This window comes from Hemitrygon akajei, chromosome 27, assembly GCF_048418815.1.
Source record: "Hemitrygon akajei chromosome 27, sHemAka1.3, whole genome shotgun sequence".
NCBI classification, from domain to species: Eukaryota; Metazoa; Chordata; class Chondrichthyes; order Myliobatiformes; family Dasyatidae; genus Hemitrygon; species Hemitrygon akajei.
Genome location: NC_133150.1, coordinates 14,448,566 through 14,465,945, shown reverse-complemented (window position 1 = coordinate 14,465,945; position 17,380 = coordinate 14,448,566). Strand labels below are relative to the sequence as shown.

General features: G+C 40.5%; 1 protein-coding gene across 5 annotated transcripts in view; it reads left to right on the top strand.

Annotated features, from left to right (window-relative positions):
• LOC140717136 (neuron navigator 1-like) overlaps window positions 1–17,380 on the top strand; it is a 679,346-nt gene that overhangs the window by 269,718 nt on the left and 392,248 nt on the right. For all 5 annotated transcript variants that reach the window (XM_073030393.1, XM_073030394.1, XM_073030395.1 and 2 more), the window contains one exon: window positions 7,804–7,910. In XM_073030393.1, the coding sequence (XP_072886494.1) occupies window positions 7,804–7,910 (107 nt within the window). The remainder of the gene's footprint in view (window positions 1–7,803; window positions 7,911–17,380) is intronic.

The window sequence follows — 17,380 nt, the reverse complement described above, 5'->3', positions numbered from 1 at the left end:
TTATTCTGACAAGGCCAAAGTTAAAAAGCCTGGATGTAACTTTCTGGCCCATGGGCATTGTAGACTCGCTTGACGCCACTGAAAGAACTCTTTGATTTAAAGTTAAGTGAAATGTGTTTTTCTTGGTGGAGTACATGATGTTATAAGACAATAAGATGGAGAAGTCATTGAGTCTGTTCCACTATTTAATTATGGGTGATTTATTATCCTGCTCATCCCCATTCTCTTGCCTTCTCCCAGTATATGTTCATTCCAAGGAATGAAAAGAGGAGAAAAGATGAAGTTGAAACATCCTGCTGAATGCATAGACTCTCAAAGTTACACAGAGGGGATTGTTGAGCAATTCTGTTTGTTAGAGCTCCATGATGGAAGTAACCAGGAGTCCCACTCACCTGCCTTTCTTCTTAACCCTTTCAAGTATATTTTTCCCCTTCATCCAAATCTCTTTTGAAAGTTTTTGAATCTCCTTCTGTCATCTGTTCATATAGTGCATTCCAGATCTTAGCACCTTGCAGTGTAGAAGTGCCTTCCATGTAGAAGAGTGTATTTCTCTGCTCTGTGATAGAAAGCTACCAAAATAGACCTGATTTTAGCTATTGATCAGAGTTCATGATGTGGTTCTATTCCTTTGCAAGGATTTTGTTAACACACACTCTGTGCAACGCTTGGACAGAGAACCATCAGGCATGTGTGATGTGCAATAGAAATGTTGGTGTTACTTGAGCAAAGTTGTTCTCCTTGAAGGAAGGCAGCAAGCAACAGGAGCATTGCACCTGAAGCAGGCTTTGCTTGAGTATCGAAGCCATTGGTTAAAATGGTACAGTACTAGGGGATGGGTTTACTTTGGCTGCTGCTGGGAGTCCATGATTTTCATTTCCCAGATGGATGCTTCTTCCCTTTTCCGGTATTAATCATGTCCACATTATTTCCACCCTCACTGTTGCTGTGTAACCTACCCCATTTTTTTGCTCCACCTCCATTTTATTTACTTAGAGATACTACACAGTAATTGACCCTTCCAGCCCAACGAGCCCCCGTCGTCCATTTACACCTATGTGACCAATTAACCTAGCATCCATTTTGTCTTTGGAATGTAGGAAGAAACCCCAGCACTCAGGAGAAACCCACACGGTCACGGAGAAAATGGAAAAGCTCTTTTCAGACTGGCAGAATTGAATCAGAGTTGTATGTGCAGTAATAACTTTATGCTAACTGCTACACTGCTGTGCCAACCCTGAGCTGTGTTTCTAAGTAGTTTACCCCTGACTCCAGATCATCACCTCCCTTCTGCTTACACTGACTGACCTCCCCCACCTCCCCAGCTACACTTATCTCACTGATAGGAGGTGGGCTATCAGTCCCAATTGCTTTCATGGTGATCCTCCCTCTTGCCCTCCTGCCCACCTCACAATCATTTTCGCAAATCTCTGGTCTTCATCCATCTGATCCTCACTACTTTGCTGGCAAATTACTGCTCAGTTAACTTGCTCTGTGGTTGTATATGCAAAAGGATTTCGTGCATAATAGAACAGGCCTTGTACTCTACACCTTTGGCCTTATTCACAAACTAAATCTTAATTGGAGATCTTTCACAAAAATGTCACAGGAACCTCAAAACTCCACTTTAATTGCCTTTTCAAGGACAGTACATTTTCTAGCCCTTTTTTCTCATAAGTGATGAGAAGAATTTCAACAATTTTTGCCGTTTGTTTGAAATCTTTATCCATGTGCTGCCATTTCTTAATTTGCGCTCACAAATATATCGATGGTGATATTTGGAGCGTAACTTAGTTCTGAAGAATCATTAGATCGCATTTATATTTTACAAGTGGACTTCAATAAGTATGGCAACCTTGCAGAAGAGCATCGCCAGGAGTCCAATATATTAATGTTGACGCACGCAGAAATGTTAACTCAGTCAAAGTCCAAAGAGATCAGTGGCAGAGCAATTTTAAGGGAACCCATAATGAAGGACTCATCTGTGCCAGCATAAAGGCACCCAGCTGGCAAACCTATCCAAGCTGAAATTCACCACAGGGCTGATTACCTTCACTTAAATATTAATGCTCTGCCTGCACATACTGGTTACATATACTTTGGAACTTCCCGGAATAGCTTGAATCTATAACCCCAGCTGGTGCTGAAAGATCTCCTCCCAGCATGACTTTCCTGAATTTTATCTGGTTAACAGGCTAAACTGAAAGACCTTTTTGTTGGGATAAAACCACCCCATATTCCATTTTCACTGGTCTCCTTTGAAAAAGGCTATTACAGCTTTTGTGTAAGTAGCATAATAAAGGAGAAAATGATAACAACCGTCGGACTCAAATAGTGAAATAAAAACAATGTTATTAGCATAAGCTAAATTCAAAAATGATTCAGAGAACTTCATGTTCAAACAATGGCCTTGTCAAGATTTCTGTATCAATCAATTTGGTGAAATATCACCAGTGTGTGCTTATAGTATCTTATTAATATTTTGAATTGCCAATATTTTAAGCTGCTATTTTTTATTAACATCAGTATCTTAATGGATCCAGACTATTATGTGGCAAAAATGGGAAGAAAGTCATAAGGTTTTGCAGTTACTGATTTAAATCAAAGCAGCCAAGCTACTGCCTGACTCTTGCATCACTGGATTAAAATAAAAAGCACGATCGCGGAAGATCCACAATCCTAAACAGTTTGTTTGGCCAAGAAATCACAGCGTTCTAGTGAGGAGATTTCTGTTAAATGGTCTGACAAATTTTAAATCAACACATTGAATATATGCAAAATAAAACAATTTTTTAAAATAAGAATAACACCCATAGAAGACCAAATAAACAGTCCTTATCAGTTTACTGGAATTGGATTGGAATTTGACTGAAACTAATAAAGGAATTATTATTACAAAGAAGTATTCTATAAAAATGCATAATAGAAACTGGTCTTCTGACATTTAATTCCAGTTTGAATGTGTCTGTGCCCTTGTGTTTACCTATTTCCAAATGATTTTATTCTAGTTTATCTCAGTTATCTATCCAAGCTATTAAACATTAATGTTAGTGTGGCATCAATTATTTACTTCAGGAAAGGATTCCATAATGTTTTCTGTCCAAATCAATTGTATTAAGCCTTGTATCCATGCCCAGTCATATTAACCCTTAGCAATTGAAAGAAGTGTGATCTATCTGGTGTCTTTGACACTTTACAACACCAGTATCAAAATGTCCTGATGCTTTTCTCTTACCTACATCTAATTGTAAATCATGCCTCCTTGCAATTTTCTCTATTGACAATACAATCCCATTCCAGTCGCCCACCCCTATAAGTATGAGTACCAAACCACCCTATGAGGACTGGCAATACCCAAATCCATCACCTCCCCTGCCAAAAACTCTCCGCTGCAAGATAAATCGGGCCTGTAGTCAGTGTCCTGAACCCAGCCATGGGGAGTAGAACTGAGCAACAAATTTGCAAATGCAAACATTTGATTTGTTATTAAAATGTGATGTTGATTTTTCCAGCACAGCTATGGCCTTGACACTCATCATTTCACTTACTGAAGAATAGGTGCCCATGTTGCCATTTGCTTGGGATTGGAGTTACTGGTGGTGTACTTGCTTGTATATGCGATAAAAATAGCAATCGCAGAAGTTCCTATTTTTTGACTTGTACCAACTGACAAAAGGGTTTTAGCCTGGCCATTGCTGTTCACAATACCCTGCATTTGACTCAACCCCTATAGTGTTAGCTATTTATATAGTCTCTTTAATAACTTTTTAAATAAAACTTATGCTAAATAAAAGTTAGCACTTAAAATGCTAACTTTTATTAGTCTTAAAGGAGCTGTGCTTGTTAATTATGGGTAAATTCTGTTAAATTTGACTTTTGTGTTAATATGAAACAGCTGCAAAGGTGAATGCACTGTTGTTTTTAAATGAGCTCCCTTACACTGCTGTATTCACTTGAACAGGCAAAATGGGTAAAAAACCATTTGAGTTCGCATTAAAATTCTGCAGCCTTTACGTCAACATGGTTTACCACTGATCTCTTAGGCTGTGTTGTTTTAATGTGTGCTTGACAGAATCAGTCAAAATTTTATATCCATAATTTGAAGCCCAGTTTGTGCTGAGTCCACACATTATCAGCAATAAGTGTTCAGTAACTTACTAAAGTAAACATGACGAAAAACACAGCAAAAATGACTGCCCTAGAGATTAATAATCTGGAACTTTTTAATGTGTTACACAATTGACTGAGTGTGAAATATAATTGCTACCTGATGGCACATAATCAATCTTCGATCAGCTGCTTCCATGCGCATAACTTGTCAATGCAAGATGCACTTAGAGTACGCACAAGTGATGCCAATGCACGGGCCACTCCTTGAAATAGGTAATTAAAGCAGTGTGGTTGATGTGAAAGAAAACATTTCCTAACACAGCGCAATTCCTGTAACCATGCATTTTTAAGGGAACATTAAATAATTCAGAACTGATTTGGAGCAGAACTGTCTTCATTCCATGGGACAGAAGACCCTGGCACAATATCAGAACACCAGAGATGCTAAAAGAGATACTGATGAAAGGTCATCAAGCTGAAGTATTTACTCCTTTCACAATCCTCAGATGCTGCCTGGACTGTTTAGTTTTTTTTTCAATTTTTTTTTTGATTTTACAAGTTGCGCGAGAGTCTGGATATACACTGAGTACAGGGCAGACTTTCTTTGTTGCCGATCATACGTGCTTCAGAAGCACTGTCACTCAGCTTCCATCGTGACCTGGAACAGGGGGATAAGGGCTGAACGTTTAGGTGACTGAGGATGAGTGCAATGTTTCAGACTGGGAAGGTAGGTCCTATCAGAACCTTTGATGTCCACCAGCTTCAAGAGAAATGGAAGCCAATGGTTTCCATTGTAGTGTCACCAACAGCAGCCAGAAGCCCCAGGCAGCTTCCACACCATGCTGTAGAGGTGAAGAGCAGTTTTACTTTCAGTTTACTCTGGGGTGGCTTTGAAGTGTAGTGGTTGGTGCAACTTTTCACAGGTGTCGTCTCTAAGTGTGCCATCTTTAATTCCTGCTGCTGCCTGCAAGGAACTTATATGTTCTCCCCATGACTGGGTTTCCTCGGAGTGCTTCGGTTTCCTCCCACAAAGACGTGCAGTTTAGGGTTAGAAAGCTGTAGGCAGGTTATGTGGGTGCTGGAAGCACAGCACACTTGTGAGCTGCCTTCAGCACATCCTCGACATGAGTGACGCATTTCACTGTGTGTTTAGATGTCCATGTGACAAATAAAGCTAATTTTTATCTTTAGTATTTGCATCATTGTAAGCGGATTTATGTCGAGCTGCATTTGGTAGTAAGGGATGCGATGGATGTTGGGCAGAAGGTACTCCTTCTCCTTGAGCAGAGACCAGCAGTAATCATTGCCAGAGATATTATCATCCTAAGAGACAGACTGCATTTGTATGAGACATCACATCAGATGGGAGCTCTTTAGAAACTACAGATGTCCTGTGTTCATTCCCTGAATCAGCAGTTATTGTGAGACTACTTCCAGAACATTCTCAGTGTTTCAGCAACAGCTTCGTCCCCTCCACCATCAGATCTCTGAATGGACCCAGGAACACTACCTCACCTTTACTTTGCTCTCTTTTTGCACTACTTAATTTAATTTTGACTGTAATTTATATTTTTTATTATTATGTATTGCTACGGCAAAACAACAAATTTCACAACCATTTGCCAACGATGTTAAGCCTGATTCTGATTCTAAAGACCAGTATTTGGAAGCACAGATACATGCACTTTCCTGATCAACGGCACTCCTTGTGTCCATGTTCTTTCAGTCATCAAGCTGGACAGTCAGAAGACTCTTGGGCAAAGGCTGTCTATCCCCTTTGTGGCTCATTCCAGCTTTAAATGCTGACTATGTTGGAAATGGATATACAGTGACAGTTACAGGGCAACTTGGAACTTGATGGAGCATCCTGGAGCTGAGTTTCCACTTTGTTGCATTGGTCAGGTGTCGTCCAACAATTCTGCCCAGAGAGAGTGCTGTACGTTGTTGCTGTCTGCTTCACATACCTCTGGTTGTTCGGATAGCAGGAGGGACAAATGATGTCAACTGGAACCTCTCTCTAGACCTGCCTGATAGCTGTGTATTTCATTTGAGCTACCCACTGAGTTCCATACTGAAAGACAGTCCCTCACCAAATCCAACACATCTGGCAAGGACTTTTTGCATTAAGTGGATGATTCTCTATTTCCTTTGAGGTGAGAAGGGTATATTTGAGGCTTTCAGCAGCAGGTGCACTGAAGTAGGAGCAGTGTCAAATAATGTTAAAGAGGTGGAGAAAGGTAATTCCAAGCTCAGATATTGCAAATTGCATGGTTTGATTTCAAAGTTTCTGGTGAGAAAGACTATGTTATTAAAGAACAGGATTTTTGCTGGGGAGTGAGGAAGATAACTGGTTTTGCCAGTAGTTATTTGGACATAATTTCAGTTCATTAAATTACTGGGCATTAGTCAAGCAGTATTTAAATTTGGAGAGTCCAAGCTGCCGAAGCAGAATTGGGCACTGTCAACATGCTTCAGAAGGCTGGCTCTGTGTCTTTTAGGTGAATAATGTTATCATTAATGTTACTGAAATATTTTTTGGTGGTGAATAAAGTTTCATGTTCCTGCTGCAAAGAAAATTTTTGTCACTTTCGTCGTAAGAATGCTTGAAACTTTGTCATTTATGGGAAAAAAAATAGTGGAATTAGGCCATATGTGAAATAGCATACAGACATTTGGGAAATATTTGGTTAACTGGTTGACTGAACCTGCTGTAAAAACTTAAACTACTGGAAACACTCAGCAGGCAGTAAATGAGAAAGGGGAGTTATCCAAGGATAAGCCTAATTTAATATGAAATCAAGAAGACTAAGAGAAGCTAATGCAGGTGGTTTTCAGGTAAGAATAGTGCCTGTTGAGTGCAGCCTCACCAGGGTGGATAATAATGGAGAATCATGTGATCAGGAAAAGCTGCAGGAGGTTGAACAACTCTCTTAGTCATACAGTCCAGAAACAGGCCTATTGACCTCACTGACCATTACGCACCAGCTTGCATTAATCCTATTTTTCTCTCCCCTTAGTCCTATCAATTCCCCCAGGTTCCACCACTCTCATATTTGATATGTCCAATTAACTTATTGACCTGCATGTCTTTGGGATGTAGAGGAACCTGAAATATCCTGGCAATCACAACAAGAAACTGAAAACTCCATACTGACAACTACAGAAGTTAGGATTGAACTAGACTGGCAGAGCTCTGAGGCTGTATTTCTACTATCCATGCCCTTGGACTGTAGAATCAAAGACTGTAGATGATTCGAGAAAGATGTGCAGTTAGATTAACTTTGTCAGAATCATTTAGATTGTCGGTACATCTGTTTAGATACTGTGATAAAAGTGAAAGATTGATTAGAATTATGTGCACAATGAGTCAGAATTTGGGAATGAATACCATCTTCGTATTTTCTCTGAACTTCTGATGTTTGTTTCTGACAACTAACACTTCATGCATGAAGAAGACTGTAAATTGACCTCTGTTAATGAAATGTATGCCATTCAGAAATACCATAATAAATGGCTGTAAATATAGAAATGATGGCATTGATATTTTGAAAAAAAAAGAAAACTGTAGTGTGATGATCTCATCCCAACAGAAAGAAGCTTTAGAAGGTATTCTTTGAAGTTTGGTTAGTTTGATCTCAGTTTTACTCATGAAAATATAATTTTTACATCAAATCATTGTATCTTTTCATGTTTCAGAGGAGAAACAAAGAGAGAAAGCAATACTATAGAAGGAAAAGAGTCTACATCCTATCCCAATACAGGGGAAAGCAACTGGAAACAAAGAAAAACTTCTGAAGATATTGGTAATGTAATTTTCGTACAATTTTCCCTTAAATATTAAATACAGGTGTCCCCCATTTTACAAAGGTAGAGCGTTCCTATGAAACCTTTCTTAAGCCAAAATGGTGTAAAGCGAAGAACCATTCATTTATATGGGAAAAATTTCCATAAAAGCGAAAATCCTCTTTCTAATGTGAAAACAGGTTACTAATGTAGGTCTTTTGTAAAAGCGAAGTGGCGTAAAACAAACATTCGTATGCAAACTCCTGTATGCAAATATGCTGAATACTTTGTTTTAAAATTCTCTTTCTATATTGTGGTGGCTTGTTGAAGTACAATCATTTGAAGTATATTTCTTATCAAATGTTCACCATCTTTTTCTAGGCAAAGAAAACTATAACTTGTTCTCTGTGAAACTTTTTTTCTGCCATACTTGTCTATTATACAGTATATGCTTAGGAGCACAATAGTGTTCACACAGATGCGGGCATCTGTAATATTATTTACTCTGGCTTATTAGGAATTAATTTTCTATGAATTAATAGTGTTTTCTTTTGATGAAGTTGGTAATAGTTTTTGATGGGATTGCGTCACATTCCAGTTTCAGAGGTAATAATAGCGTGTTCAAAGCAGTTATAATGAATTGGATTAGACTCAGCTGGATTAATATTTAGAACAGTGTACACTGGGCAAAAGAATTTCTACCCAAGCATGATCAGCAATCCATGATCAAATTATGGGTTTTTTGCTGTATTTTTTTCTGTTTTCGTTCAAGCACTTATATTTTGCTGAACAATAAATCTGTTTTCAATCAGGACATTGAAACAAGATTTTGAGTATTTTTCTTTTAAAAAATGTAGCAAGAATTGCACAGCATTTTTAGGAATGGTTGCCTGATACCTCGAAATGTAAGTTTCATCGGAATACATTAGGATTTTAAACATGGTGTTGGGTTGACTGTCTTGAGAATAACCCAATGAATATCTAAACAGGGCAATGCCTAATTCCAGTGTTACTCTTAAGATTAAGCAACCTTATGAATACTTGCAGGCATACATATCAGCCCCATTAACAACATTTTGATTAGAACAGTAGGGAAGTTGTATGGTTCCCCTGATTTTTTTTTGTTACTTATAGCAAAAGTACAGTTCAATTAATGGCCCTTTGGCCTCACTCATTCATGCTGAACAAGGCACCAATCTACTGTAACCCCAATTTCCTGCATTTGACATTTACCCTCTCCCACTTTCCTATGCATGTACTTGTCCACTTGCTTTTTTAAATGCCTTGATTATACCTGTTACCACCACCTCTTGCAGCTTGTTCCATATACCTACCCCCTTAGTGTGGTAAAAAAACTTGCACATCAGATCTGCTCTTTTACACTCACATCCTCTATTGTAAGAAAAGACTTGAACTGACAATGTTATCTATGCACCTCATAATTTTATAAACCTCTGTAAGGCCACCCCTCAGCCTTCTGCACCCAGTGAGAACAACCCTGGCCTATCCGACCTCTCTATGTAACTAAAGCCCATTCCAGGTAACATCCTTGTGAATCTCTTCTGCACTCTTTCTAGCACTACCACATCTCTTCTGTTGTGAGGTGACCAGAATTGCATGCATTATACTGAATGTGGCATAACCAATGTCTCGTTTAGCTACCTGATGTTCCAACTCTTATGCAGTGAACGTCTGTTTATGAAGGCAAGGAAACTAAACACCTTCTACACTACTTGATCTTCCTTTGTTGCCACTTTTAGGGATCTGTGAACTTGTATCCCCAGCTCACTCTGTACATCAGTGCTTCTAAGGACACTGCAGTTTATGTCCTGCCAGTATTAATCAACGCACCATTGCAGAAATTTCATGTTCATTGCAAGTGCATGCTGAACTTGACCCTTTAAATGGGTACATTTTTTCAGGTAGTGGGCATTGCCTGCAAGGCCAACACTTAATGCCCTTGAGAAGATAGTGGTGAGCCTGAGCTGTTATCTCCTCAAAGTCTAGCATTGCAATTTTCCCACAACACTGTTGGGAAATTGGACAGAGCGCCTGTGAAGGAAGGGCATTATTTTTACATGCCAAAGGTGATGTGTGAATTAGAGAAGAGTGTTACTGGTGGTGTTCCTATGTTCCTGTTGCCCTCAGCGTATCAGATGGCAGATGGTAGAGGCCATGGGATTGACAGATGCTGCAGGAGAAGTCCATTGTGCAAAGTAGGTGGGGTGAATGGTTTCTCTGGGTGGGTTGCTGATCAAGTGGGTTTGTTGCAATGTCCTGAATGATGTTGAGCATCTCCACTGTTATTAGAGTTAGGCTCATCCAAACCAGTCCTGATTTATGCCTTGTAACTGGTTCAAAGATGTTGGGAATGTTTGAAAATGCACTACGCACCACAAGATGTTATTACACAAATCCTCAGGATACTCGTCCTTTGATTTGGTTTTTTAGCCCAGTATGTATATATGCGTTGTCCAATTAAATTTCTGGTCAATGGGCTGGGATTCAGCAATGATTATTTAATTGGATGTCAAAGAACAAATGGTTGTATTTTTTGGTAAGATGGTGGTGTGCTCTAACACAGCGGCTTCTATGGGGTCAACCAAAGGTGTTATTGTCTTTTTCAAATGTATTTTTTATAATTGCAAGACCCTGCTGGACATTAAGAACTACTGTCGGTCTACCCCATTAGTGAGTTGCTCATTGATGGAGAAACTAAAGGAGCTGGATTTGGTGCGGATCATGATGCTGCCTGTGACAGAGAGACATCTGTACATGAAGGAGGTGTGTAGTCTAACAATGAGTGATCATCTTAGATTCTGTTCTTGTGATTGCAAGACCCTGTTGGACGTTGGTGGTGTGCAGTGCTGCAACTCCAGATTGTCAGTCTATTGGCAAATGGTAGGGGTGTTGCATGGCCTCAGTCTGCGGTGTCACCTATTTGCAGATGCCCAGGGGCGACGTCAGAGTCGGGCACTCTACCAGAGTGCCATAGGCAGTGTGGCACAGTGTCCAGGCTGGAGTTGGTACTGCTCCCCAGTATTCGCTTGGCAGAAGACAAGCTAGATTGTATTTAACAGCAGACTGCTGCAACATTCATGGACTCGGATTTGGACTATATATTTTTGTGTGACTGTATTCTACTATATCTTATATGTCCTTAATTTAATAAATAATTCATTGTTTGAATGCATCTTAAAATAAATTTCAATACAATTGATTCCAATTAATTGTGACACGTAAATACCGGTACATTTTGGCCAAATTAAGTGATTGCCAAAATTTGCCAACATTTCATGGAAATAGTTTAAATAGTATAAAATAGACTAACTGCTGTTTAATTCAGCCATGAATTATGTATTTAGATGAAATACAGAATGAATTCGAACATTACCAGTACTACTACAGTACTATAAAATTGTGTATTATTTCCTAATTGCTATCGATGGAGGAATTCATCCAGTATACACTGCTGTGTTCGTAAATGAACAAAATCAGTGCAAACACCTAGTGCAGATAATGGACTGCCTTCATATGATGATTTCGATGATTGCATCCTCCAAATTGTCATTCCCTTTGTAACATTCAAGATGGTTGTCGTTGCTTTCAAATTCTTCATTGTTCCTAATTTGTTGAAGTAATAAAATAGTTTCATTTTCATTCCCGGCTGTTTCTGGCATTTTCAAGTCCGAATGCTTAAAACTGCAGTGAGCAAAACAGTTCTGAATTGTCTTACGGCTTATTTCTCACCAACTATTTGTGTCAAAGATTACTGTTTTTTTGACCACAAACACACGCAACTGATGCTATTTAAAAAATGTTCAATCTAAGCACAGTGTGATATCTAACAGCCACACAAGTGCACATGACTGACGTTAGATAGAAACTGCTAGAAACCTCAGGATTGTCCCAAATAAACATCTGCCCTAATAACACAGTAAATATGAAGAAACACAATAAAATAAATGAAAGATTATGCATGACAGAGATAGACAAACAGCCAATGTGCAAAAGACAACAAACTGTGCAAATACAAAAAAAAAAGAAAAACAGTAAGTAATAAATATTGAGAACATGAGTTGTGAGTGCATAAACGTGGGTGCACACATTATGGACAGTTCATGGTTGCGGTGAGTAAAGATATCCCCTCTATTTCAAGAGCCTGATGGTTGAGGGGTAATAACTATTCTTGAACCTGGTGGTGTGGGACTTGAGGCTCTGTTAACTGCTTCCTGATTGCAACAGTGAGAAGAGAGCATGGGGTTCTGGATGATAGATGATGCTTTCCTGCAACAGCGCTGCTGGTAAGTCCGGTCAATGGTCAGGTGGGCTTTACCTGTTATGGGCTGGGCTGTATCCACTACTTTTTGTACTGTAGGTTTTTCTTTTCAAGGGCATTAGTGTTCTCATACCAGGCTGTGATGAGTGAGTAAACTCTGCACCACACATTTATAGAAGTCTGACAAGGTTTTAGATGACATGCTGAATTTGTGCAAACATCTAGGAAAGTAGAGGCACTGCTGTACTTTCTTTGTAATGGCACTTACGGGCTAGATCTAGAACAGATCCTCTGAGAAGATAATGCCGAGGAATTTAAAGTTGCTGACTCTCTCCACCTCTGATCCCCTGACAAGGACTGGCTCATGGACTCTGGCTTCCTTCTCCTGTACTCCATAATCGGTTCTTTGGTTTTGCTGGCACCATGCAACCAGATTTTAAAATATCCCTCCTTATATGTTGATTCATCACCACCTTTGATTCAGCCCATATCAGTGGTGTTGTCAGCAAATCTGCAGTAAATTTAGCTTTGGAGCTCTTAGCCTCACAGTCATAAGTATAAAGCGAGTAGAGCAAGGGGCTAAGCATACAGCTGACGATGATTGTGGAGGAGATGTTGTTGCCAATCCGAACTGACTGGGGTCTGCAGCTGAGGAAGTTACGGAGCCGGTTGCACAAGGAGTTATTGAGGTGTAGGCCTTGAGTGATGGTGTTAAATGCAGAGCTGCAGTCAACGAAGAGTATTCTGATGTATGACCCTTCAGTTTGCAGTTGTTCCAGGGTTGAGTGAGGAGCCAGTGAAATGGCATCTGCTGTTGACCTGTTGTGAGTGCAGGCAAATTGCTGTGGATCAATGCCTTTATGTTTACTTTGACCAGCAAAGCATGGAGGCACCTTCACAGGCTCCTACAGCTCTCAGTAACCCTGTGATTTCAGTTTCTGATGCTGACAATAGAGCATCCTTTGGGAGGATGAACACGTGAAAAGCATCTGGCCCAGATGTGGTGCCTGGCCAAGTACTGAGGACCTGTGCTATTCAAATGGCATCAGTGTTCACTGATATATTTAACCTGTTGCTTTGGCTGTCTGAGGTACCCACCTGCTTCAAGCAGGCTTCAATTGTACCAGCGCCCAAGTAGAGTGTAGTAACATGCCTCATTGTTTATTGTTCAGTAGCACATACGTTCACTGTGATGAAGTGCTTTGAGAGGTTGGTGATGGAGCACATTGGCTCCTGCTTGAGGAGCAACTAGTAGCCATTTTAGGAAAATGGAAATCCACAGCACTGAAATCTTGCACCCATTTGTTCGTAAGAGTGAGAGAGAGAGGGAACATGCACACATTTCCTCAAGGGTAATGACCACTGCCAATGAGTAGGACAGAGCAAGAAGATGTAGCATCTGTGAAATTTGCTATACACGACAGTAATCTGTGCAACAGATTAAATATTGTGATGAAGAATAAATGGGGAATCTAGTTACACTCCACAGTTCCAAGGATAGGTAATTGACCTCAAATTTCATACACCATCTTGTTATTGGCTTTTGAGAAGTCCACATGATTGCTTTCGAATAGAGTAAGCATTTTCTTTACTCAGGAATTTAAGTTCAGATGATTAATAGCATAAACCTGTAATTTACAAAATATGAAGTTACTGAGAGAGAGAGAGGGAAAGAGAGGGAGAGAGAGAGAGCGAGAGGGGGAGAGAGAGGAAGCGCAGAACTACCAGCAGAACATTGTCTTAACCCACGGTACTGAAGAGGAAATCCTATTGCCTAAGCAGTAACATCATGACTGACATATGGCTGGACCAGTAATTCAGATGATGAATAAATAATGCTGAGACATGAGTTCAGATCTCACCACAACATCTGGAGTGTTTAAATCCAGTTAATTAAGTAAAGCTGGAATCAATAATGGTGGTCATGAACGTACTGGTTTGTTGTAAAAAGACAGCTGGCTCAATTATTTGCTTAAGGAAGGGAAGTATGAAACTATTGCCCTGTCTAGTCTCTATATATCACCAAACCCAGAGCTTGCAGGTCTCTGAAATGGGGGTTGGGATGTAAACTATCAGGCCAAAACATGACAAACTTCTAGCAATGACCCAGGCACTTAGTTTGAGTGCGACGCAAGTTCAAGTGAGCACCTCTTCACTGACATCTGGACGGTGCGAAAATTAGGAATGCTGATCTTAAAACTAGTCAGGTACGAATTCAACATGGCCTCGCTTATACCTTTCAGCCAACGTTAGAGACCCCTCCTTTAACAACCATGGAATATCTTTGTGGTGAACTGTATACAGTGGATTGTATACAAATTGCCATAAATTACTATAAATAGATGGTGCAAATATATAATAATAAGCTTTGAAGGTAATAGTCAATTATTGGCAAGGAAACCACCTTTCATTATAGTTATCCTTCAGCTGATGATTATTGAATACCGTGTTGAAGAATGTTTGGAAGTAGTTCTGAAGGTAGCAACTATATAGAAGTCAGCAGATCAGTGTTCACAACTAAATACCGCAGAAATATTATCACAGGCTCAGCTGACCGAGTCCCGATGGCCATATCTGGCAGACTGGGCTTAAGGCTGGGGCTGAGACAACCATGCTGAGGGTATGTGGAGCCTCTATGTTGCAGATGCATCTATAATTGACATTATTATTAATAATGATCACGAATAATTTTGGGGACATTATGTCCATCTTCATAGTAAAGGCATTCTGCATTTTGCTGTATGATGTTAATATAATTTGAATTAATTTGGAATAGATCAAGGAAGGTAGGATATGGTGACAGAGCAATCAGTGCTGTTTTCCTTTAACTTTCGGGACTCAGGTTTGATCCTCAGATGCTGTCTGTGTGGAGTTTGCTGGATCTCTCCATGACCATGAGCTCCTGTGGATGTTTTCATTTCTTCCCACCTCTCAAAGATGTGTAGGTAGGTTTACTGACCATTGTAAATTTCCCCTTAGTATATAGATGAAATTTGTAGAAGAGGATGCAGTGGAGGTAATGTAAAATGAGGTGTCGAAATGGGGCGGAGAGTTGGAGTGGGAGCTCATCATTGCCATTGCAGACAGATGATGGAGGCTCAGCAGAGCTGTGCCATGCCTGTGTTTGGGCTCACTGATGTAGAAGAACACCAAGTGCAATTGACCAGGTTGAAGGAGGTGTATGTGATTCTCTGCCTCATCTGGAAGGGATGTTTTGATTCCTGGAGGCTGGAGGGGGAGGAGACAAATTAGGGAGTCCACCAGAAAGCAGAGAGAGGTTGGGTGGGAAGATGTGACTTGGTGGAATTGTGTTGCATCTGGTGGAACTCTGAACTAACAAGCCATGTGGTTGTGAAAATAATTGCTGTGAAGTTCTACTATTGTTTACTTAGAGCAATTAGAGATAATGAATAACTTTATTCAATCCGTGATTAGTCATTCTTTGCATCTGTATTTACTCAGAAGAATCGAATCTGAGACGGATGTACTGTAGAAATAAGGGAAAGCAGCATCAAATTCATGGACCCTTGTAGAGATTACAAAGGAGGTTGTGTTTGCTACCCTGAGGCAAATCAAGGTGGATAAATCCCCACGGCCTGACAAAGGGACCCAACAGGAGGCAAGTGCAGAAATTGACACTAGACACTAGACAAAGAATACTACAGCACAGTACAGGCCCTTCGGCCCTCGATGTTGTGCCGACCCATATATTCCTTAAAAAAAGTACTAAACCCACACTACCCTGTGACCCTCTATTTTTCTGTCTGTCCAAGTGGCTCTTAAATACCCCTAATGTTTTAGCCTCCACCACCATCCCTGGCAAGTCATTCCAGGCACCCACAACACTCTGTGTAAAAAAACTTACCCATGATCTCTCCCCTAATCTTCCCTCCCTTAACTTTGTACAATGCCCTCTGGTGTTTGCTATTCGTGCCCTAGGAAACAGGTACTGACTATCCACCCTATCTATGCCTCTCACAATTTTGTAGACCTCTATCAAGTCCCCTCTCATCCTTCTATGCTCCAAAGAGAGAAGTCCAGCTCTGCTAACCTTGCCTCATAAGACTTGTTTTCCAATTCAGGCAACATCCTGGTAAATCTCCACTGCATCCTCTCCATAGCTTCCACACCCTTCCTATAATGAGGTGACCAGAACTGAACACAATACTCTTAAGTGTGTTCTCACCAGAGATTTGTAGAGTTGCAACATGACCTTTCTACTCTTGAACTCAATCCCCCTATTAATGAAGCCTAGCATCCCATAGGCCTCCTTAACTATCTATTAACCTGTGCAGCGACCTTGAGGGATGTATGGATTTGAACCCCAAGGTCCCTCTGTTCATCCACACTCTTAAGCAACCGACCATCAACCCTGTACTCAGTTTTGTCCTACCAAAATGCATCACCTCACACTTAATCCGGATTGAACTCCATCTGCCACTTTTCTGCCCAATTCTGCATCCTGTCTATATCCTCTTGTAACCTTCGACACCCTGCAGCTCCATCCACAACTCCTCCAATCTTCGTGTCATCCACAAACTTACTCACCCATCCTTCCGCCTGTTCATCCAGGTGATTTATAAAAATCACAAACAGCAGTGGTCCCAGGACAGATCCTTGCGGCACTCCACTAGTTACCGAACTCCAGGCAGAATACTTTCTTTCCACTACTACCCTCTGCTTTCTTCCTGTAAAGCAATTTTTTTTTCCAAACAGCCAAGGTTCCACTGATCCCATGCCTCATGACTTTCTGGATGAGTCTCTCGTGGGGGATCTTGCCAAATGCCTTGCTAAAATCCATGTAGACCACATCTACTGCCCTACCCTCATCAATTTCTTTCGTTACCTCTTCAAAAAACTCACCTAGGCTCGTGAGCCACGACCTTCCCTTCACAAAGCCATGTTGACTTTCCTTGAGTAGACTGTACTTCTCCAAATGCTCGTAGATCCTATCCTTAAGAATTCTTTCCAATAGATCCAACACTTCTTCCTTAATCTCCACATTGTCCAGCACACAGGCCTGTTCTATTTCGACCTCACCCTGATCAAGGTCCTTTTCACTTGTGAATACTGAAGCAAAGTATTCATTTAGGACCTCCCCAATCTCCTCTGCCTCCAGGCACATGTTGCCTTCTTTATCCTTTAGCGGCCCCACCATTCTTGTCATCCTTCTGTTCTTCACATGTGCATAGAATGTCTTTTGGGGTTCTC